The 24,988-nt window shown below is 46.7% G+C and overlaps 1 protein-coding gene across 1 annotated transcript in view; it reads right to left on the bottom strand.

The window, feature by feature from the left end:
* The window catches only part of Pdzrn3 (PDZ domain containing ring finger 3), a 229,417-nt gene extending 204,867 nt beyond the window's left edge, over positions 1–24,550 (bottom strand). Inside the window, exons 1-3 of the mRNA XM_038319199.1 lie at positions 23,828–24,550; positions 9,584–9,670; positions 2,653–2,760 (exon numbers count right to left, since the gene is read on the bottom strand). Coding sequence (XP_038175127.1) covers positions 2,653–2,760; positions 9,584–9,670; positions 23,828–24,550 — 918 coding nt within the window. The remainder of the gene's footprint in view (positions 1–2,652; positions 2,761–9,583; positions 9,671–23,827) is intronic.
* Positions 24,551–24,988: the final 438 nt, after the last annotated feature.

The raw sequence follows: 24,988 nt of genomic DNA, 5'->3' as shown, positions 1-24,988 counted from the left end.
CATCTCCAGCTCCAGCTTCCTTACTAGGCCTTGGCAGCACAAGGGCAATGGTCCCACTGGGGACTGTCACTCAGGCAGTCTGAGAAGAGATAGGTGCTGACAGCTCTGTCCCTGAGCAGCTTGACTGTAACCCATTCAACGCCATGAAAGCTTGCATCAAGGATGGCACTTATGGTAACCAATGCCCTGGCACCCTGCAGCTGGCATGGCACTCTGCACCTACACAGAGGGGTGGCTTCTGACAGCATCACCGCATCTTCTAAAGCCACTGTGCCCGGGTGCTCACATAGCAACTCATTATTAGATAATCTTCCATTCACTTTTACAGTCTCATCTACCATTTTACAAGTCTAAATGGATGTGTGCACACATAGTTTTGTGGCTTTCACTTCACGACAGCATTGAGTTCACCTCGATTGTTATGGAAGGTGGTGCTGGGGGAAGAGGGCAGATTCGGCTGTATGTGGATGAGAACACTGTTCTGGTTTCAGAAGCAGACTCCAGGCAGAGAATAATGCAGACTCACCCCGTAGAATGGATGAGGCTGCATCTCTCTCTGGATTTAATATCAGCAGCCTCTTGAAAGAACTAAAGTTCCCCCAGTGAGGTTCTGCTACTAGCTTGCTCACTGCCTTGAAAATGGGAGATTTAGTGTGCGAAAACAGAAAGCCTAACTCTTCCCATGAACACACACACATACACACACACACACACACACACACACACACACACACACACATCCCACAGCACCATCAGACTCATGCCCCTGGTAATAAACCCTAACAAAGACAATGAGGTGAACTGGAGAACATATCTGCAGTCCGGAGAATCACTGTATCATGTCAGGCGAGATTAGAACTCGACAGAAAAGGGCAACACTATGTCAGCCGTGATTATGTATGTGGCGGCTCTCTATCGGGATCTCCCTCCTTTATGTCTTACCACTGGGGCATGATTAATATTTTACATACTGTCCAAAGTGGGAGTGGGACTTACCAGAAACCGTCCTGAACATTTCAAACACAGATCATCCTCTGCCAAGAGAAAATCCTGCCCAGCTGGAGATTTCGCGTTTACAAAGCTTAAGAGCAATGAGATTCCGTGACTTGGAGAAACTGGCTGTCCCACTGATGCATTGGCAAGACAGGCTGTACTTATCTTTTTGAACAATAGACTCAGAAAATGTATTCGCTTTCAAAAGCTATGGTAATGCATTTGGGCTCTGCTGCCCAAGCAAGCTGCTGTTAGGGAATGCACCACGCTAGGCTGGAAAGTCCAAAGCACAAGATTTAACCCCAAGTTCAGAACACTTGAAGGTTAAATGCAGTGTAACAATCTTCATAGTATCCTTAAACAAAATCAAGTAGGCTTCAAATACATAAATGAGCACATGGCTCTTATTCTCAGCATAAACTCAGGTATTTGGCTTCCCTGGGAAGAGTCAACCACGTTTTTTATTAATTTTGTTCCCCAGACAACATAAAATTACCCAGAAAGAAACCACTGCTCAATTGGTTCACATAAAATTGGAACATTGACAATACCATTCTCCGTCTTCTTTGCACTTTGTGCCCCCGGGAGAAGCCTGTGGTCCCATGACCATGGGTGATGCAAAACTTCACTTATGGTTTAACATAAATTTCCCAGGAATGCAGATGTTGTGCAAAGGTGTCCAGGACAGCAAACTCCTCAGGTATTCTGGCTTTCTGGCTTCCTGTTTGGTGACGGTGGCAGTGGATATGGCCACGGATGAGCTTCCTGGGGCATCTAGCAGGTCACCCTGGAATCTCGTGTTTGCTTTTTCTTTAGCAGGGGTTTGAATAATTAAGTTCCCAGAAATATTCATTAAATGAGAAATCTGAATCATCCAAAACAGCACCCAGATGAAGTCGGGTCTTTCAAACTTGGCAACAAGAGCCCACACAATGAGGTGAGAAGCAACCGGCTTCCTGTCTGCATGCTAGAACTCTGCCATGTGTTACCCTAACTCCAAAGCGCTGCATGGCGCTGCTGAGAGATCTCCCAATAACAGCCTACAAACCCGCTACGCAGTAACTGAAAATGAAGAGATAGATGGGTGTGAAGTGAGAGGACCCCAACATCCGCTTTAACCTGCGTCTCCGGGCCACCAGATTGTCCAACAGACCTCAGGCAAATAGCCAAGAGGGGAGTGTGAAGGCACACAAACAATGCCTGTGTCGAGGCTGCTCTGTGGTGTGAGCACTGAGGAACAGATTATGACTTTGAGGCTGACACACTCACACCCAATATGTACAGAATCCCAATCTGTCCAACAGGGGGCCGATCATCTGTTTCTAACTAGCATGCAAACCCTCTGATGGTTGTTTTGTGCAGGGCAGGAACAGAGGCATAGCAAACAGATGTAGGTCCCCATGGAAACAGATGTAGGTCCCTTTGCAAAGAGCCAAATTGTGAACATGCCCCCTCCAAATCCAGCCTCGTTTTGCCGAACGAAACTTCACACCAAGGCAATCACCACCCGATCAGGTTACACGCCACCAGCAAAGTATCCTGCTCCCCACCCATCCCCACATGAGGCACCCCCAACCCCAGCCCCTAAACATCCCTCTGCGAGCCAGGCAAAGGTGGATGGCAGGCAGTCTATCCAGACACCAGCTAGTGTTCACATACCTCAATAATCCTGTCATGAATTTGCAGGCCTCCTTCCTTGGCTGCCGGCCCGCTGTCAACTATTTTGGATACAAAGATTCCTTCACTGGAGGGTCCATCTTGATTGTCCTTAGGGTTAAGAAAACACAGGCATGAATGCTAGGCATGGAAACTGGCATGAAAAAATAAAATCAAATCAAAAACAACTTTGCACTCTGCGACCCCAACTTGTCAGAAGTGGTGTTAAGGGTAAAAGCTGTTGTTTCCTTTAATTTCTGTTTTAGCTGAAACTGGTTCATATATATTGTAAAAATATTCCAAACCGGAGCCAAAGTCAGATGATGGGAGGAGTGTGCTGTCTTCGAGCAGCCGCACTCCTTCCTCCACGAGGCTTCTAGTTCAGCGTGTGTATTCTGTCCAAAACATTAACACAGCACCTTCCTCAACACGAGTCTGCTCCTCCTCCTGCACATAGCAGGATCGCACCAAGCCTACTCTTCATGCACATAGCAGGATCACACCGAGCCCACTCTTCATGCACATAGCAGGATCACACCGAGCCCACTATTCATGCACATAGCAGGATCACACCAAGCCCACTCTTTGGACCTTAGGTGTATATTTTCTTTTCATTTCCATTTATTTCCCTTTACCTTTCCACCCTGCTTGCCATCCCACCGCCTCTTCTTTTCTCTCTGCTCCCTCCCTCTCTCCCTTCCTCCTCTTTCCATCCTTCCTTTCTTCCCTCCGTCCTCAATCCCTTCATTTCTTTCCTTCTTTTCTCTCTTTCCCTTCCTCCATGCCTCTTTTCTTCCCTGTTTTGGGAGCAACTAAGCCACACTTCCCAGCATTGCCCTGTTTCCCCAGACTGAACAGGACTCAAGTTAGGAAAAATGGACAGTATTCGCAGCTCTTACCATCAGATAAGATAAATCACTCTGATTCAGTATTTTGAAACATCTTTGCTCACAGACACCTAACAAAGAGTCCTTAGCAACTTGAATAATTGGGCCAAATTTATATAAGAGACAAACACAGTTGCCTGGCCCTCTAGAGACTACCCTGAGATTTCACTAGACATTGCCCCCAGTTGCTACCCACATAAAGAATTGCTCCAGGAGTCACTATGTTATAATCTAATTATGAAATGAGATATTTACGAATAAAGACGAAGAGGTCGGCTCATTTCTCAAAGTCCCTCCTTTCCCTGACTGGAAAGGGATCCAACTGCTTGTTCTGGCCCCAGCTTATTCATGAACTTCTTTCTACACGGTACTGTGACAAGTCTTTTCCAAGTGTTTAGAAAGTTCTAGTGATTTACAGATGGGTTCTTAAATTACATGGCACATCCATGTGCTGTTTCCAAAAAAAAGCATCTCATAATATGCTTGATCTTACCCAAAAGGCCGATAAAACGAGATGACTTGAAAAGGGAGCAGAGGACACTCCAGGAAACTCCAAACCAGTGCCATGCTAAATTCCTTTCCACAGTGCCAGAAGAGCTATTTTAATAATGCTCTCTCTATAGAAGTACATAAAAATACCATGGCCCAAAACAACTATGAAAATATAACCTTTTCTTCTTCAAACAGAAAAGAGAGATGGAGAGAGGGGAAGAGAACAAAATATAAAGTGGAAGCGAGGGGAGAGAAAGTGAGAGAGGGAAGGGAGGGGAACCATTCTAAGGAACTATATCTAAGGCTAAGAGAATGCACTCCGCAGCCTCTTCTCCCTTACCCCTCTCCCTCCCTCCCTCTGTCTCTCTTTGGTTCTTACTCTCCATCTCTGTTTCTATGTCTCTTATATCTCTCCATCTCTTATTGTCTGTGTATCTCTTTTTCTGTCTACTCTGTCTCTCTCTAACTTTATCTCTACCTCCTCTCTCTCTGTCTCTCTCTCTCTGTGTCTCTCCATATATGCTAGAACAAAGCAAAAACACCAAGTTAGCACGAGCATTAAATGTTTATCCATTCTCTATTGCTGCATGTCATAGACATATCTCTAAGTGTCACCCGAGTTCCATCAATGCTTCCTTAGAAGATGGATCTTCTAAGGCATTGGCATGGGTGTTGCATGAGGTTCTCGGTACCTGGCACCTCGGCTTACCATCTCAGCACTCAGCTCACACAAACCCTTAGTCAGCTAAGAAGCTACAAGTATCCTTTCTCTCTTAGCAGCCTCATTCCTGCCTGCATCCCAATCCAGCTTCCGACAGGAGCATCACAATTGCCAGCACAATGAGGGTTTCTACTTACCAAGGACTCATGAGACAGCAGGTGCCTGCATCACTTAATCCTCGCAATAACCCCAGCAGTAAGAACTACTGCCATCTATCCCACAAAAGGAAAGCCTAAATTCAGAAAGGCTAAATGCACATAGCTAAAAAGCAGCATAAGTTCATAGAGGCTAGGAGATCTTCAAAGGCAATCCTCTTTCCCAATGAGAAAACTTACAAAACAGGGATGCAGAGGTCCAACAACTCATCCGCATGGCATTCTAATTAAGGCAGCTGAAGAGTCTCACTGGACAGCTAAAGGTTTCTAAGCAAGCAGGGTTTCCAACAGAGGAGATGCGGATATATCTCATGAGAAAAGGACCTTCCTTTGTTTACCCACTTTACATTTACTGGCTGGAGAAGAGATGCAGGATGGGATTTGGGTTTTGGTTTGCTTTGCAAATTACTAAACTGTGTCTAAATAATTATTATAAAGGGATGCAAGAAAGTTCAAGCAAAAAACCTGACAGAAACAAGCGAGACCCAACACTGGAATTAGCGTAAGATGGTGGTGAAGGCTGAGACCAGGATAGAGAAAATACAAAAGATGCTGTGGTTATAAGTCAGCTGGGCTGGGGAAGCAGTTGCTTTATAAGCATGAGGACCTGAGTTTCACGGTACTGAAAAACTCTGAACACACACACGCACACACACACACACACACACACACACACACACACACACACACACGAATTTATACACAGAGGTATCACAAGAATGAAATGAAAGAAAACCATTTCTGACAGCCAGATTCCCCCCTTGGGTATCTGTCTCCTCTCTTAGCCTGTCTGGCTCCTCCTCTAACATACTCTAAGTCAGATCTATTTATCAAGGTGAACTAATGTATTTGTTCAAGGTAAACTAATGGGATTTGTTTTATTGTCTTGAGTCAAAGAAAAACAAGAAGAGTTACTTTCATCTCAGGAGTACCCAGATAATGAAATACACTTGCCCAGGGCCTAAGTGACAGGAAATACCTGAGCAGCTACTACTTCTCAGGGGACGTAAGAACTGATAAACAAGCGATGTGGTCTGGCTGACAGCACTGTGCAATGACAGTCATTCTGATGTCGGAATCCCTGGGCTGGGCTATTTCACAGCCCAAACAAGCAGCAAACTTGGAATTCCTTGAGAAACACACTCACCATTGACATCACTTTCATATTCAAGACCTGATCATGTGTATGCCTGGTTACTCAGTTCTGGTTCGCCTGAAACTTGCTATGTAGACCAGGCCGGTCTCAAACTCAAGAGATCTGCCGGAGTGCCTCCCAAGTGGTGGGATTAAGGACATGTGCCACTGTGCCTGGAATTCAGCTCAGCTTTTTCTTGTGTACCAGAGATCTGACAGACCCTCCAGGTGAAGGGCAGAATACATTTAGATTTTGGTAAGCTTTTTCTGCTCATCAGGAGACTTACAACCAACACTACAGTAAACACATCCATGTGGACTGAAACTTTCCTCTGGTTTCTGCTGTTTGCTATATGTGGTTTATATTTGTGTGCACTTGTGGATAAGAATACTCCCGTGTATTGACGTGTGAATGTGTGTGTGTGTGTGTGCCTGCGTGTGTGTGTATGTGTGTGTGTAAGATCAGAGGTAGGCATCAGGTATCTTCCTCTATTGATCTCCACATTTTAGAAAATGGCTTTTACATTTTGTTTGTAAAATTTTGTAGTCAGGTCTCTCCATCATGTGGGCCATAGGGACCAAACCCGGCTGTGCAAAGACTACTCACTGGACTATCTCACCAGCAGCTCCAAAACTCATTATTTTATTTTATTTTTTGACACAGTTTCTCACTGAATCTGATCTTGCCTTTTGAGCTAAACTGGCTGGCTGGGATAGTTAGTCTCTGGAATCCCCCTGTCTCTGCCCACCTTCCATCATTATAAATACAACTTCTGGCTCTTTATGTGGCTGCTGGGGATTGAACTCCAGTCTTTGCACAGTGAGCACTTCACTCACTAAGCCAGTTAGTTACTCGGGCCCCCATGCATATCATTAGTTCAAGACCAAATCAACAGAGAACTCTCGGGAAGGCTACAAAATCAGGTTGGGTTTGTATTTAAATCAACTTTTTTTTCTTATTTTGATTTTTCAAGACAGGGGTTCTCTGTGTAATAGCCTTGGCTATCCCACTTTTTAAAAGCAAAATTGGGAACCCCCCACCACCACCTCTTTGAAAAAGCAGAAACCATCTTCCCAGGGAGTAGGCATGACCCTTCACCCCTCCTGGGGTGAGCCTACCAAACAGCCTCCTGGACTCAGCATAATGGGTTTCTCAGCAATCACCACCCATAGAAGCACCTCTCAGCACCAGGATTTTGTAAACACTGGGCTTTGATGTGGTTCCACCTGGGGCAGAGACAAGGTCTTCCTAGTTCAGGCTGTCCGCTGTAGAAGCTTCTGAAACCCGTAGTAAGTGAAGTGGATCTTAGTTTACAGAGGTTGCTTTAAAACTGACAGCGGGAGGTGGGCAGAGGAGGGGCCATCATCGCAGATGCAATTAAAGGGAATCCCACCTAGTCTCCATGCTAAGTCACTTACAGGCTTTCTTGCTGTTCTGTCTTTTCTTTTAGGGTGCTGTGTGTGCTGGCCAAGGCCTCTAGTGATGAACAATGCCCCCTCTCCCTACACATTCTTACCAATGGATCTTTTTTATAAGTTGGCACTTGCCCAAGGTCCTCTTTGTTGTTAGCTGAGGTCAAATGCTTACATACTGAGGCTTGCCTGTTTCCCTCCCCCTTCCCCAAACTGGGGCTTCAAGGAACTAGATCAGAACAACCTGATGACACACAGCCTGGGGTCATCACCAGTTAGGACACACAGCCTAGGGTCATCACCAGCTACAAGAGGGAAAACAGAAAAGCCCCGGTCTCACAGGCTCTCCAGTTTGGTAAGATTTTCACAAAGATGATGGGAATCTATGAGCTCATTCCCCTGGTTTCGTAAAGTGGGAAAGGCTGCGGCCCCCACCCGACATTTAAAATGTTGTCCCAGACAGATGACGCTCATCATTTTATCTACTACATATCGTTTATGACAAAACTGTCAGTTTTTCAAAACAAAACTTTGTTTTTGAAACTGTGGTTTTGGCTAAAAGCTACAGGAATTCCATCATAAATCTCATGTCACTCCCCTTGAGTGAAAACACAGTGCGGTAAGTCACTGCCCACATTATTCCAGACTCCAGGCCCAGCACTGACTGCATCTCCTTTTGATCACTTCTCTGCATATCCCTCAGCTCTAATCATTTGATTACGTCTAGTTGCCCCAAATCCTACCCCTGTCCCTACTCTAGTTTTGCGAGTGCTGCCAAACCCACTGTTTTCTATCTTAGTGATTTTAAATTGCTTCAAAAATGTGTCTGTGTGTGTGTGTGTGTGTGTATGTGTGTGCGCGCGCACACACGCGCGCACATGGGCAGAGATAAAACATAGATCATGACCCTGGGCACAGTTGTGCATATGTAGAAAACCAGCACTCAGGAAGCTGAGGCAAAAGATCACACAGTCTAGGCTAGAGTGAATTTGTAGCAAGAGCCTACCTCTAACCCTAAATGTTCCCTTGATTGAGCAAAGTTCTATCCATCTTTCAGAACTCAGTTCAGTGGCCCTTCTCTAGGATTCTTCCCCCTTCAGGGCATCTCTAGTGGTCCTCACCTACCCCATCAGCCTCTCTATGGAGGTGTGAGTTCCAGGAGGGCTGGGGTAGGGGATATTACCCATCTCTATGGGGCTGGCACCTTCTTCTGCTTGGGAATTCAGCAGATCATCTTTTCTAGGTTTTCCTGACTCCCATTATTAGTGACGTCCTTTGCTTTTGCCCTTCGATTCCCCTTTTCATCACACATTTCCCACTCTATAGTTCACACGTGGACTTGCTTTGTGCCAAACTCAACCCCTGTCCAGTAATCATACTCTGTGACTACAGAGCTCCAATCTTCTTGGCCTCTACTGGACTTACCCACCCCTAGCAAATAACCGCGTTTACTATGTATTTGTTTAATGAGCAAACCTTGTTTTCTTGAGCTACTTTTAGCTGGTAAACCAGGAAATGGTCAGTGCTAGGAGAGGAAAAAGCAACAGCAGACACTCAGTTAATTCTCCTTGAATGATGAGAGCCTGAAAAACATTCCTTGCTATTCCCCAGAACTCCTTCTGCAGACATTTTCTTCAAAGCTAAGCTGGCAGAGGGGAATTTGGTCCCTTCTATCCAGTAGAGAGGCCGTTGAGGGATGGGGTGGCCAAAGAGCTGCCCTGATAAGAAAACTGGATGGGATGGAACCTTGTCCATGGGTTAATGCCAAAGTGGCATAACAGAGCCCACGGTCCACCTCAGTAGGGAGATCACTGATCACCCATTTCTAACCGCATCTATACCATACAACTTCTTTCAGCCCTTCAGCTACACAATCAGTGAGGTAAGCCAAAAGGTCAACAGTTTGAAAGAGAGGTACTACTGAGCCACTACTGTCACACAAGCTTGAGGAACCTCAGGCACAAGACACTGCTTAGCATGAACAGGTCTGAGTGGGAAATGACAGGCACAGAACAAGGCAAAGAGAGACAGCAGAATGAAGATAGCGAGTGTCCAGTCCTCACACCCCAGACCTCAACCCCTCTTCTGGCCTCCACAGAGAAAAGGAAAAGATAGTTTAGCAATTAACATACCACACATGGCCGGCCGCCAATAATATTGAATCCCAGGGAGCCAGAGTCCCGGTGAAGAACAAGAGTCAGGCTTTTGGTTTCTTCACCCTGCAAGACAACAAATTAGTAGAAATGTTGATTTACAAACAGGAAATTGAGGGTAGGTTATATATATATATATATATATATATATATATATATATATATATATTCAGCCAACAAAAATTCAAGAACCCAATATGAAATTCAGCCTTGCCTTTAGGACCTTGCAGACATGCCTGGATATTGTCTCAACCTGGGATGACCACAAAAGAATGTCTGGAGGTGTCCAGACAGGCCACCAAGCATTCATTATCAATGACTCTTTGGTTTACTGATGCAGCCTTCTTTTGAGTGGCCTGCTGGATGCTGGCTGTCTAGACAGCCACTCTCTTGTTTGTTTCTCTACGCTTCTCAAGGACAGCATTCATGTCATGTCACGAGAGGGTCAAATGGCAATCCTCTCGGAATCGTGAGCACATGCAGTGGCCTGTCAATCGTCCTCTGTTTGGGGGACTCGGAGGCGGGGAGTGTATGTAGGAAACTGTCAGCTGCAAAATGTGGAGTGAAAACAGAAATCCCTGAATTGTGCTGCAAAGAGGAGGGCTCCTTTCCAGAGACGTTACTGTCTGATGCACATGAAATATAGAACCACTTAGCACCAAATACGCTGGGCATGGCTAGACATTATGACACCCTTAAATCCGACAAAATGAAGTCACTTGGGACAGGTCACACAAGTAGCCAAAGGGACAGAGATGCCAGGCACCCTAGCTATTGCTCTAAAGTGATAGAAGAACAGGAAAAGCGGATGTAATCTCATGTTCTAACCGTTCCTCCTTGTTCTATGATATACACGTTAAGCTCACTAACATCGCTTTGGAATTTTGTCTAGTCAGACAGTTTACAGCTTTCTGTGTTGGACACTGAAAATTACTAAATCCATTTCTTCCTGTGATCTCTCAGAAGGGTGAAAAGTTAGAAATACATGGTACTTTGGACAAGTTATCTTACATGGCTTACATGCCTGGCTTTCATAACAATCAATGATGGAAACTGTACAGTTACACACTAATCCAAGGCAGATGGTTGTGCTTTGACAACCTCAAATGGTGTACGAAGAAAAATGCATGATCAAATGAACACAACGTTTATTTTCAAATCTACTATGTGAGAATCATGAAGAGAGAAGGGGGGACAAGGGGAGGAAGCAAGCTTGGAAGAGAAGGGGCGGAGAGGTAAGGGAAGGAGGGAGGATGGATGAAAAGAAGGGGGAAGGAGAGGGGCAAAAAGCAAAGAATTTTATTGTGCTGCATTTTCAGTGGTAACAGCTAATCTTTTCAGTATTCGCTATGTGCCCAAAACTACACTTGAAGTGGAGTGCTTTATTTTGACATGGGATGGCCTTCTGTATATGTGCTGCTTTTATTGGTTGATGAATAAAGCTCTTTTGGCCAATGGCTTAGCAGAGTAAAGCCAGGTGGGAGATCTGAATAGAGATATATAAAGATAATATGTGGAGTCAAGCAGATGCCAGCCACCCACCAAGGAAATAAAACATGTAGAAAATAAGATAATGCCACAGCCATGTGGCAATACACAGACTAATAGAGAGGGGTTAATTTAAGATGTAAGAGCTAGCTAGAAATATGCCTGAGCCACTGGCCAAACAGTGTTGTAATTAATATAGTTTCTAAGTGAATTCAGGTCTGGGTAGCTGGAAAATGAAAGTGCAGTCTCTGTTTACATTATTTCATTTACTGACTCACACAGGTTTATAAACTGATGCCATTACCATTCTCCCACTATAGGAAGACTGCCCCAGAGTTGTTACCTGTCATTGGGCTAACACTAAGTTGAGTTTGTATACATATGAGCACCCTCCAATCCTATCCATCTGCCATACTTCTTTGTTTCATTGTGGCAGTGTAGAAGGTAATCTTAAGCAGGTCTGCAAAATCTATACCCTGTCCCACATGCTTCAGCTGCTAAAGTTCTAGGAAAAGAATTCATTATAGGATGACTTGCATAGGAGACAGAAACAGAACAAAATCCTGTTTGAATTGAACTATGTATCTCCAAAGGATGCTATCTGAGGTCCCCAGAGACACGGCCTCAGGTATCTTCTGATTGATTAAGAAAACCATACCAGAAACACATTATTCCTGTGATGTATGAGTGTTTCTATTTATCTGCTGTTTCATTGGTTAATTAATAAAGAAACTGCTTGGCCTGATAGGTTAGAACATAGGTGGGTGGGGTAGACAGAACAGGATGCTGGGAGTGAGGCAGATGCCTCAGGCAATTGCCCTGCCTCTCCTCTCGGTGACAGATGCAATGGAGCCAGCCACCAGGTCAGACATGCTGAATCTTTCCTGGTAAGACACCATTCGTGGTGTTACAAAGATTATTAGATATGGGTTAGTCAAGATGTGAGAATTAGATAATAAGAGGCTGAAACTAATGGGCCAGGCAGTGTTTAAATGAATACAGTTTGTGTGTTGTTATTTCAGGGCATAAGCTAGCCGGTGGCCGGGAGCTGGGGGAGGGGGGAATGAAAAGCAGGCCTGCCCGCAACTTTTCACTACATTCCTGAGCCCAACAGCAGCTTGCAAAGAACTGTCCTGATGATCAAGTTGGCCTACACCTCCTCCCCAGAAGCAATCCAAGGGAAGTAAGAAGCATACTTCACAACCGCCTTGAACAAGTCTACTGGCCAGACAGAATTCAGATGGCACACCTCTTAGGGCTGAGACACAGCAGTAATCTAATATGCAGCAGACTCGCCAGGGATGCTGAGCTGGCTAAGATGACAGTCACTGTGAGCTGAGTTCTTTCATTTCTCCACCAGTTACCAAAGGCTAGTCTCTGTTCTTCCCCCATGAGCTTCATTCTGCTTTTCCTTTTCTACTGCTTTCCCCAGCAACCTTCACTAGCTCAGTTGTACAGGTGAAATACAAACTGTGGTTTTCAGTACCAGATACAAGACAACACGCTGGAAGTACTAAAATTCATCTCTGGAAAACTGTGTAATCCATTCCTGGGCTCAAAATGCTTCAGAATCGAGTTGTGGAAATGGTTTCCATTCAGCTATATTTCACCAACTAAAGAGATGCACCCAAGGGAGATGTGCAAGAGCTCTCACCCTTGCTGCCTTCCTAATGCTTCACTCTTTATTACAATGGTATCTTTAATTTAGAAGAATATTTGAGCAGTCCTGGATCATTTGGGAGTTTATCACAAGCCATGTTATGCAATTTTCTTCAAAATTAAATGTGGAGGATCAGACATGGGAACGAGTTCTTCTTATGGGAACGGCTGATTAAATGGCGCATCTGCCTCTGAACACAGGCATTCCATTAGCACATTAGACCTGAAGAAACTTAGGGTCAGAGACAAACACACGTAGGCTCAAGATTGGGTAGAAGTAAAGTCAGAGCCTGAAGACTACAACCCAAGGCCTGTGAAACTCCAGCACCCATGCTCTCTGTAGGATGATGACAAATGTTTACATTCTATCCTAAATCCATCTGTCCCAGGTATGTCAATCTGCCACCTGAGTGGGAGCAATCTGAGAGGCTGAAGAAATACAGGGTTGATACGTTTAACACTGGAGGGGGCAGGTGTGATGATAAAAATAAGGCAGATCTGAGCAGAGCACAGACGAGATAGGCTGGGGGTCAGCAGACTGACAGTGGGGTACATGGCTAGGCAGAGGGGGTGATGGCCCTGGGAGCAAAGGGGGTGGAAAGCAGGCGTCACTTGAGCCATCACAAACTATGAACTAGGAAGGCAGAAGAGAGTGGGAGGCATTGTTCCTAAGGATGGATTCACAGTCTGGAGAGCAACAAGTCCCACCAGATCGTGGGGCTGAGAAGGAAGCAAAAGAAGGAAAATGGCAACAAGCAGAAGTGAGGAGAGCCCTCCTTGGGAGCTTTGCCTTCAGTTGTCCATACTCTGATGATTCCCATGTCTCTTCCCCTGAAGGATTTCCCAGAACCCAACAGACAGAGGAGCACTCCACTGCAGTAGGGGTGGAAAAGACAAGCAAGTCATTATGGAGCCCAGAGACACCTCTATTTCTTGTAGCTGGACAGACAGTTCTAACACACTACTGATATGCTACTGCCATCCTAGAACTCTATCCCAGGAGATGGCTGGGCCCTTCGAGACATGCAGGTCTTCTTGGGAGAGTCTTACATCTTTAGGGTGGAGAAAGGGCACAGATTAACCTTAGAGAAGGGGTTATGGCTATTGAGACTCAGGGGCATGAAACTCCCAAATGGACCAGGCCAGCAGGTCATAAGAATTAGAAGCTCACTTCCCAGTAACATAAAGGTGATTTTGCTTAAAATACGCATGGCTACCCTCTACTATTATGAATCTATTGGATCATCTGAACTCTCAGCCGCTCAGCTTACACCTCCAACAGGCAGCTAAATTTAAGAATTTGGGGAGGGAAAGAAACTTCAGAGTGGAAGTTACCTATTACATGGACTGCCATGAACCTCCTAATGATGTTTTTCACCCAAGGACTTTTCCCTTTAAGTCAGGCCCTATATATATGCGTGGTCCCATGTGATGTTATGTCCTACTGTCACCCGAGTATAAATAGACTTTATGATGCTTTCATGTGACAGAACACATTTCTCAGATCATCTCCTCGTGAAGCCATGTGTTAATCCACTTTGATTGTCTGAGAGGCACTCTTCGAAGGGCCGCTCTTTCAGCACTGCAGAGTGTGACCTGCCCTCTAGAGACAAAGTCCCTAAAAATTTCAGCCTTATTCTGTTCCTCTCCCCTGGCTTCAGAAGCTTGGCCCCAGGCTATCACTCACCAGTACGGCTCCTCCCTCCATCCTGTAGCAGTCACTATGAACTCTTCCTAAAACTCCTTTTTGCCAAGCGGCGGCTGTTTCTGGCTCAGTGCAGTTGTGGGCTTGTGGAATGGAGTTTGCTGAACTGGAAAGCTGCCAGTGGGTATAGGGGAAATGGAACTGACTGACTGACCGACCGCTAGGCTGTCTGGGATGACAGGACACCTCTCGGCTTCAGATTAGCAAAGCTCCTTGAGGCTCACACAGCTGGGAAACAGACCCATCTGTTGACTAGTGACATGAAAGTACTGTATATTTGGCTGTCGCCAAGCAAAGAATGTGCAGAGTTGGGGGTTGGAGGGACCAGGAGACAGAGCTGTCTGCCAGCAGTTCTGTAAGGAAGGGCTGGGGATGTCTTCATTCCCTGCACTCGGAGGCTTTGTCCTCTTTGTAGTTCAGGCTTCGCCAGTGAAGCAGCATAGACTAAGCCCCTCCTTGTCATTCAAATTCAAGTGGAAATAAAGGATTCTTGGAGGAAGAATGAAGAGGACACTGTGTGAGCCTAAGTTAGAGGGGGTCATGGACATGATACTTGAATATAAGCTTCAGTTGGATGAGACGGCCACGGGAGCAAGAGCAGGATGTGTAGATGTGTGGCTTACCGAGACAGGCATAGAGAGAATGGAGAGAGATGAAGGGCCCAAGAAGGCTGGTATTTGGGAGGAAAGAACAGCTTTTGTGGGCCTTACATTCTGCGAAATCACACACACACACACACACACACACACATACACACACATCTGCAAGCCAAACAGCACGTGTTTGCAAAATAATGTAACAAACAGTTCTCACGTCTGCCCTACTCAAAAGTTTGCCACATTATTTAAACAAACTGCAAAACCCCTGAGTGTTTAATTTTGTATTTCCACCAATAAGCTCCGTTTCAAATTCGTATCTTTAATTTTTGCCATTGACTCATTTGCTTTCCTAATGACTGGTTCACAGGCAATGATTCATGGAAATACCAAACACAATGCAAACCACCATCATGACCTCAAGTGCGACATCCTTCATGTGTCCATCAAGAGTGTCATGCTGGGACTGTTTGTGTGCCCTCAATATTTAGATGTCAGGTGGTTGGGAGACGGCTCAGTCAGTAAAGTGCTGGCCTTGCAAGCGAAATGACTGTCACAAAGACTGGCGGTGCAGGCTTGTAATCCCAGTGCTGGAGATGTGGAACCTGCAGACTCCTGGGGCCCTCTGGCCATCCAGCTTACCACACATACCAAGTCTCATGCCACTCAAAGACCTTGCCTCAAAAACCAAATGGACATCACCTGAGGAATAACACCGAACATTGTCCTATATACTATATATATTGTCCCTATATTCCCCCCCACATACATATATGTATACACACATATATGTTTTAAATTTTCTTTTGTTGAAATCCTAAGTCTCAATATCAATGGAAGAATGGAGGCGTGTTGAAATGTGATTAGGAATCAGTGTACTTATAAGAGGCCCCAGAGGGTCTTGCCTCTTCTATAAAAGCATGGAAGGAAGAGTGGGAGGGAGAGAGAAAGGGAGGGATGGGAGGAAGGAAGAAACGAAGGAATGAAGGAATAAAGGGAGGAAGGAAGAAAAGTTGGTTGTCTGTGAGCCAAGGCTGCCCAGGCCCTCACCTGACACTGAATGTGCCACAATCATTTTTTGAGCTTATCAGGCTCCAAGCATGAGAAACCAGGTTCTACAGCTTACAAACTACCCAGGTTATCACATTTTTGTTATAGCAAGTCAGAGGGTGGGTAAGAGTTTTTGAAATTTTGTTTTTAACAGAGTCTCACTATGTAGCACAGGACAGCCCTTGAATGTGATCCTCCTGCTGTAGCCTCCTGAGTACAATGGTAAAATTTTGTTTTGTTTTGTTTTTTAGTTTAAATATCCAAAGACCCACCCCAAAGTATTTTCTTTGCCAAATTAGAAAGAGAAAAGTCTACCTCACTTAAGAGTTGCAAGACCATTATATTCTTGTTCATAGGATCTGAGAGTTCCTTTCCAGAATCCCTGAATATCAGGGGAGAAGACACATGTGATCCTTCAGACCACAGAGATAGCCATCTCACACTAGCTTGGTACCTTGGATCCAGTTCTGACCCTCTACCTGACAGGATTCTGTCCCTCTCTTCATGGTCCTGCAGAGGGGCTGTGGACACCTGACAACAGCTGCTGGCAAACAAGGTGAACTGCTTGCCAAGGACTCCTCCTGGTCCACCCATCCCAGTTCCCAAGGCCATGATTGCTGCAGGCCACACTCATACCAAGGTTACACACTGTCTTTGCCCTGTTACACACTGGTAATTATACATGCGGCATGGTGAGAAAGATGGTCACCCAAGCCCGTATGTTAGTTATTTTCTTTACAAGAGTAATCATTATGTTACACCAATCCCATTCTTGAGAGTAGCTTATTAGGACACCATGGTTGGAGGCAGGGAGAGAGTGGTGGCCTGACAGATACAAAGCTTGAATAGGTGAAGCGTAAGTATCAGGAGAGTTTTCAATTCATACATAGGTGTCCCTGGAGCTAAACTTGCTCAATTTTGCCTTTGTACCAATCAACATCCACCACAGTATACTGTATACTTGTACTAAGTATACAAGGATGTGAAGAACTGATCAACAGAATATATTTAGGACTTCATGTACTTCTCTCCATGAGCCCCTCTTAAAGTAACATGGAAAAAAAATGAAAGAAATGAAGTCTAATTCATCCTGGACAGCATCACTGTATTTCTTTATTTCTTTTATTTATTTATTTATTTCTTTATTTTGCCTGTGTGTTTTTGATTGCCAAGCTCTGTTTTGCTTTGTACTCCCCATACATTACATAGGATCTGTGAACATGGATGGAAATTACTGCAAGGGGAGAAATTCAGGGTATGCAAGCCAAAAGAACAACCAGAAAGAGCCAGGAGGTAGAAAAAGACAAGATCTCCTGAATAATTTGGGAGCATGGGGACCCTGGTAGAGGGTTGAAGGGGAGGGGAGAGGCAGGGAGAGGAGCAGAGAAAAATGTAGAGCTCAATAAAAATTGATTTAAAAAAAGAGCTAGGAGGAACATAGTGGGCAAGCTACTGAACTGTCTGAGTTCTGATCTTGCCACAGTAGGGAGTAAAGAGGTGTCCCTGAGGATGAACTAGAAGACTCCATCCATGCTCCAACCTGCGTGGTGCTAGCCACAGATGACAATAGCCCTTTCAAAGCCTGCAGGAGACTTCTGGAAGAGTACTACTCAGAATGATAAGATATTCTTATTTTTTAATTTGTTAAATTTTAATTAAAGTATAATTACATCTTTTTCCTCTTTCCTTCTTCTAAATCTTCCTATGGCCCCCTTCTCCCTATTAAATCCATGACCTCTTCTCATGCAAATATTATATATATATATATATATATATATATATATATATATATATATATATATAAAAATACAACCTGCTGAGTTTGTTTAGGATTGCTTATATGTATGTGATTTCAGGAGCAACTAATTGATATCAGATAAAGTATTCTTGTTTTGATAAAAGTGCATGAGATTGAAGTCAGGAAACAACAGGTTTGAAGCTAGCTTTACCTTTAGAATTCTACTTCTGGTTTTAACCAAATGATTTAGAATTTTTCTGTTTGAGGAAGTATTTTCTGGTTTTGTTTATTTGTTACCATTTTTGTTTTTCATTTTGTCTTGTATATGCATGTGTGTACCTGTTCCTGTGAATGTACACGTATATGCAAATGTGTACTCATGTATGTGAAGGAGGCCAGATGTCAACATCCATGGTCTTTCTTCAGTCGCTTGCCACTATACACACACAGAGACAGACAGACAGTCAGGTCTCTCTGTATCCGGAACGCATCAGTTCAGCTAGGCTGGCTGGTGATCAGGCAACAGGGGTTCTCTAGTCTCTGCCTCCATCAGGCTGGTGTCATAGGTGTACACTACAGTGCTCGCCTTTCATGTGGGTGCTGGGGATTCAAACTCAGGTCCTCATACTTGAGCAGCAAGCGCTTCACCCACCGAACTATCTCCCCAGTTCCTGGCTGAAAACACTTTGTCTCGTAAAGAAAGAGAAGGACGGCAGGCAAATTCTACTTTATGAAGATGATGCCTCAAGACACTAGCATATGTCTGTGCACACCGCACCCTAAGGTGTCATCAACCAGCGAAACCTACTGGGTGCTTTTCTTCCCCTTTAAGCACCCTGGGGACCAGTACAGTCAGTACTACCTGACACAAAGTCTCTCATTTGTCAAATACTTACACAGAGAGGCAAGCATCACCTCTGAACATTAAAAGAACCACCCATACATAAATCTCAGGAGGATTTCCAACCCCAACTGTTGAGTTATACACGCTGACTCCAATATAGCTAATATATCTGTAAACCAAATCCTCACCTTCTCTATAAACCACTGTGACAGAGAACAACTCTCAGCCCACATTTCTTTGACCTGCAAGCGGCTGTTTTGTTAAATACACTAAGGAATAGCTATTTGCTAACACTTGTCAGAAATAAAGAGCACCCAATGGCAAACACTGAATAGATTCCTTTCAAAGCCTTCACACATCTGGAATACTTTTTTGATACAATTATTTGTTAAATTAACTTATCTCCACTTCTAAACTGCCAAAGGAGTTTCGGGGATTTGGATCTTTATACAGCTTGATCTGGGTGGATCTCATAGAAGAAAAATGATGTCTCCCAGAAACCTGGAAACAATTTGAGGGGTGGATGACATAGAAAATTGTATTGTTTGTAACGCGAGTCCATTCTTCATGAGCAACCCAAAAGGTTTTCATGGATGATAAGGGTGCCTATCGAGTACTTATGAGGTACAGGGCAGGGACTCTAACAGGGAGAGGAGCTCTCAACCAGACAGACCCTGCTAATTATATTTATAACTAGCATGCATTCCATGAACAAGGGCGAGCTTTAGGACACTAGATATCATCTATAAGAGCAGAGAAGCCTAGCTTCTGGATGCTGGACCGAAATAGAAAGGATGGGGAGTAAGTTATTTACCAAGAACAAACCTAGGTGGACAGAAAGGCCCAGGGCAAGAGGAGCAAGGTAGGAAGCGAACAGGTTCCCTAGTGAAGCACTGATTGTTCCGAGAGAGAAAAAGCAGGTGCAAAGGTTCAGGGGTAGTTATGCTGGGAGCTTGGAGGCTTGCCCACAGAGTCCTCAGGCGTCACTGAAACTGACACAAGACAAAGGAGAACACCAACAGGTGGAAGCAGTAGGAAGCGGTTTGCTGGACCATTTGCCTCCTCCCACCCAGGGCAGAGAGAACACAGTTGAGGGTGGGATGAGACTTAACACTTGCAAGAACTTATTGCTAGTGCTAGGTAAGGAATGGTGGGAAATAAAAGGGTATACATAAAGAGGAACTTCCGGCTCAGGCAGATGATGTTGCCATGGTGGTAGGTGAAAGAAAGGCCAGCCTGGGGAATGCCACTCTCTTAAGTGTGTTGATGCCAGGGCTTGTGGCTACACAGGCCCCATCCCTAGCAAGGCAGGCACAGCAGGAGTCAGCCAGTGCGAATGTTAGCTGTCCTGAGGTTGAGAACCTCTGAATGAAACAGAGTGTCTGAATGGCTTAGAGAAGAGAGACTAGGTGGGTGCAAGGTAGGCTTTGAAGGTAAGAACCGCAGGGTTCCATGACTGTCTGGACACCAGGAGTCAAGGGGCAGAAGGCACAAGGATGGGCCTCAGCTTTCTCAGCGACCCTGAAGGTTTATCAAAAGATTCTCTTCTGCCAGAGAGCAGAACCAGACTTTCTCTGGAATGCCTTTACTCTTACAGACAGGTAGGTAGGTCAGGGAGGTCAAGGAGGGAAACTGAGGGTGGGAACAAGTCTCTTTAATGAAGGATAGCACCCATGCCAGGGCTACTACCCAGAGATGTGGCCTCAGGCAAGCCAGAGGTATCTTCCTGGAGCCCAGCTGTTGATGGCAGTTTTAAAATACTGTCCTGGTCTTAAAATGATCCGAAGGGTAGGAATTAATTCCCCCAGCATTTATGAAGCCGACACTGCATAGAGGGAAAAAAATCATAAAACAGGACTGGGGGGGAGCTCAGTGGTAGGGTACTTGCTTAGCATGTGCGAGGTTGTGAGTTCCTGAGACTGTTCAGGAGGTGAGACTGTGCGGTCTGGGTTTCACCATATTCTCCAAGGACTCCTAGCACACTGAGGTCTGAAAAAAAACACCAACACTTCAACCGGAGCAAACCCCATGGTACAGTCCGGCCAAACCCAGGGTGCTCAGGTGCTGTCAAATATGGAATCCTAAGACAATATGAAGAACACCAGATCGTTTCTGAAGCAAGTTTTATTGCTTGCTTCAGTTTACAGTGGAGAAACAAACACTGGAATTTAGAAAAATATGGAATAAAAGTTTTGTATCTGAGAGTTTCCAGGCAACCTAAATCCTTCTGCCTCTGGCAAAGAATAAACAGAACCTAGGAGGGACAGAAAGTTGGCCCAATGAAATACACAAGTCCTTAAACAAGTTCCCAGTGGGAGGGGTTACAGCTGACACAGGAATTGCTGACCCTCTCAGCAAAGGCCATGGAGGGTTAACTTGGGGACAAGAGGAGCAAGCTTCCCTAAGACCTCAGCTGAATCTGGCTAAGGGTTGAAGCCAGAGGCCGCAGCAAGGGCAGTTTTGGATCAAGACATCCTTGGCTGTCTCCAAGCCTGGCACAGAGTTCCATGTAAATCCTGAGCAGGGCTCCAACTCCAGTATGGGAACTTTGAGTCTCTCAAAAATCAACATCTTGTTCTTAAGTGTCGCGCCCTTGATTCTTGGTCCCACTTACCCCACAGAGCTCCAAAACACATCCACAATTCTGATTCAAGAATCATATTTTTGATTCTAAGAGAGAGTTTACCCAAACATCCCATAAAGAAAATAGAAAGGCAAGAAGAAATAATAAACTATCTCAACAATGAATGATGTATGAGCTCAGAAGGAGTGAATGGCTTATTTATAAATAGGCGTCACTTGTAAGACGACACAGGAAGCCCAGATGACAGCACAAACAAGAGACACTTGGAAAAGCCTTCACCCCAAGCTTGGCGCCTGGCTGAAAAGCAAGCTCAGCTCTCTGTTTGGGTGAGTTGCAAGCTCACCCCAGTCTTTTGTGCGCTTGTGCGGTCCTCTGTGAGCCTCCGGAGCTGTAAATATTTGCCCTTCGCCCAGAGCTGGCCAGCTGTGGAGACTGCAGCTGACAGACAGGCCAGAAGCCAGGGAGGGGGTGAAGGGTGGAAACTTTCAGGCCCCCGTGTGCAGGCATGGAAGAAAGAGTAGGGGAGGGGAGGTGGGGGAGAACGTAGCAGACACAGGTCCCTGGGGGCCCCTTGGGCAAATATGCTCCCCTCTCTGACAGGCCATCTGGAGCAGGCAGCCAGAGTGGCAGCAGCAGGGTCCACACCCCTTACCAGGAGGCAGCAGCACCCAGCTGTTGCAGTGGCAGTCTTGCTCGCTGGCAAACCAGCACTTCTCAAGTGTGTCGGGGGGATGTGGTCCCCAAGAGGACACTCGACAATACCTGGAGATATTTTTGGGATGTTGGGGTTTGAGAGGAAAGTCTACTGGCATCGGGGAGTACATCAGGAATACTTTTCAGTGTTCTACAGGGTAACTGACAACAGAAGTCCTAAAGCACCACCCCAACAACAAAGAGTTACCAAGCCCCCAAATATCAACGCATGCCTAGAGGAAACCAAAGTCTAGTGAAACCTGTCTTCACTGGAAAACAGAGTCTGAACTCAGTCCTTTCTTGTGAGTACCACTACTAGGGTTTTGGACGGGTTATATAATCCCCCACCCCCACCAGTCAGTGTCCTCATCTGTGAGGGTTAGGTGATGTGTGAAGTACCTCACCTCCCACTGCCCTTAGAGTAACTGGTCCTGGTGGTTATACTGCGACACAACACACTCGTGGTTAAGAACAGGAACTAGGGCAGTGCTTCTTAACCTTCCTAGTGCTGTGACCCTTTAACCCTTACACACAGTTCCTCAGGTTATGGTAACTGTCGACCATACAAGCATTCCATTGCTGCTTCACAGCTGGAATTTTGCTACTGTTACGGTCGTAATGTAAATACCGGAATAGGCAGGATAGCAAATATGTGACCCCAATGGGGTCGCGACCCACAGGTTGAGAATCACTGGACTAGCGAGATGGGTGATTAAAATCCACTTCTGAACCTTAAAGCCCCGACCTAAACATAAGCTCGTCCCTCCAGGAGCCTTAGTTTCCCCATTTACAAAATGGCACACATCGTACCTATGTTCCTTACTAGGGGTGGGGGCGATAAAAAAGAACGAAATGAAATGATTGGAGGAGCTGAGGTGGGTAGAGCCTCAGGAGCGGAGGCTGATATAATTACCCTGATCGGCAGGGCAGAGGAACGGCCCAGGAGTGGTTTAAGGTAATTGCAGGCACTCTCAGACAGGCACTATGCCAGTTCATTTCCTCCATTCTCACCTTGATGAAAATAGCATCCTTTGACACTAGAGGTAAACTGAGGCACCCATGGCGGATAAGCCACAGGCTGGCTCCCAAAAGGTAGAGATCTGAAATCAGTTCTAACTCTAGCAGACTGGCACTTAATTATCACTTTCTAGTTATTGGGGGCAAGGTGGGGGGTCGCTGGATTCTTTCTGGGTTGCCCAAATGAGTACTCTTAGGGTGCCTGCTTGCCGGTGTTTTCCTGCTGTAGGAAACCGCAGTTTCCAACTTCAGAGGGGTTAAGCTGCTTGCTCAAGGTCAGCCAGTGAGCTGGCAGGAAAGCCTGTGTCTGAATGCAGCCCTTGCACTGGGGCCTCTCTCCTGGCATCCCCTTCAAGCTGCACCACAACGGCTCTGGGTCCCCCTGATTATTTCTGTGATCTCAGCGGATTCATGGATCCAGGTCACTGTGCAGTGCCACATCCACAAGGGCCACGACTCTGGTCTCAAGACAGGATGAGCACCTTCCCCAGGATCACCAGGCTGGCCTGCAGGGCAAAGCCTCTCAACAGGACTCTGATTTTGAAATTTTCGACACTTGGTTGTGGGTTCCTTTTGGTGTTCGCAGGCACTCTCCAGTTCCCCTCAGCCCCCAAAACTGCTGTAGCTCCACCTCGCCCTGTGTGTCCTGCCTGTTGGGACCTTACTTTCTCAGTTCAGATAAGTAACTCCGCGTGGAGTGATGCAGCTGGCAAGCACAGCCACCAAGGGGGTGTCCGAGATGCACCCAGGAAAGACCCTGACATCCCTATACTCGAAGGACCGGGGTGCGGCTCTGAGTCAGTTAAGGCGCCTCATCAGGAGGGGAGGCCACAGAGGGAGATCGCCTACCTTGCCTGCGGGCGGCGCGGCCACGCAGCGGCTGAGCGAGTCGAGGCGCGCGCTGTACTCGGTGAACTTCTTCTGGTAGCGCAGCGCGGTCATCTGCAGTTCGAGCTGCGCCGCGGCCAGCTGCGCCACTAGCGACTTCTCGCGCTTGCCGGCCCGCAGCGCCTCCTTCTTGAGCGCCTTGTGCAGCGCGCCCAGGCGGGCCTGCAGCGCGCCGTTGTGAGCCCGCAGAGCCCGCGCGCAGCAGTGGCCGCCCGCGCGCTGCTCGCCGTGCGTCAGCGGCAGCCCGCAGCCCTCCTGGCAGCGGCCCACGGGCCGCGCGTCGCACGCGTCGCGCATGTGGGCCTCCACGTCGCGTCGCAGCAGCAGCTGGCCGCAGCCCGCGTGGCGGCAGCGCGCGGGCGCGAAGTCGCAGCGCTCCAGGTGTTCGGGCAGCTCTTGCAACTTGACCACCCGGCCGCAGCCCCGCGCCGCGTGCGCGCACTTGATGTCCAACTTCAGGATGAGGCGCTTAAGCGGCAGGACGTGGTTGAGCTCCTTGGCCGACAGGCGACCGCGACAACGCGCCGGGCAACTGCCCTCCTGCACTACCCAGGGCAGCACGCAGCCAGCACAGAATACGTGGCCACACGGGGTGGTCAGCGGGTCCTCCAGGACCTTGTGACACAGCGCGCACTTCAGATCGGGGTCCACGTCGCCATCGAAGCGGTCCAACTCGAAACCCATGGTGGCGGCCGGGGCCCGGTGTCGCCGCCGGGCGACCGGCCGCCCCCTCCCTCCCTCCCTGCGAGGCGGCCCAGACACGCCGGCTAAGAAGCCCGCTCTCCAGCTAGCTCTCCCAGGACTGAGCCTAATTGCTCCAGACTTCCTCGGAAAATGCCCGAGGAACAGGACTCCTCCGGCCGTATTGGCTCTAGCGCGAGCGCACTCACATCCTGCCTCAGCGGCCTGGGGACCCTCCTTCTGCCAAAGGGGGGGGGGGGCGAGGCAGAAGGGGCTGAGACGACCTCAAAGCAAAGAGACCTGCCAGAGACGCGAGGTGGACCCCCTCTTAGGGGGTCTCCTCTCCGCTCTCTTGGAGGCTCTGCTAAAGGACAAAATACAAAAGCAGCGAGCACCTCGCTCGGTTTGGAGCTGCTTTTGTGGCTTTCGCCTAGAGTACCC

Source organism: Arvicola amphibius, chromosome 2 (genome assembly GCF_903992535.2).
Source record: "Arvicola amphibius chromosome 2, mArvAmp1.2, whole genome shotgun sequence".
In the NCBI taxonomy this organism is placed as follows: domain Eukaryota; kingdom Metazoa; phylum Chordata; class Mammalia; order Rodentia; family Cricetidae; genus Arvicola; species Arvicola amphibius.
This window is presented reverse-complemented; position numbering and strand designations above follow the sequence as displayed.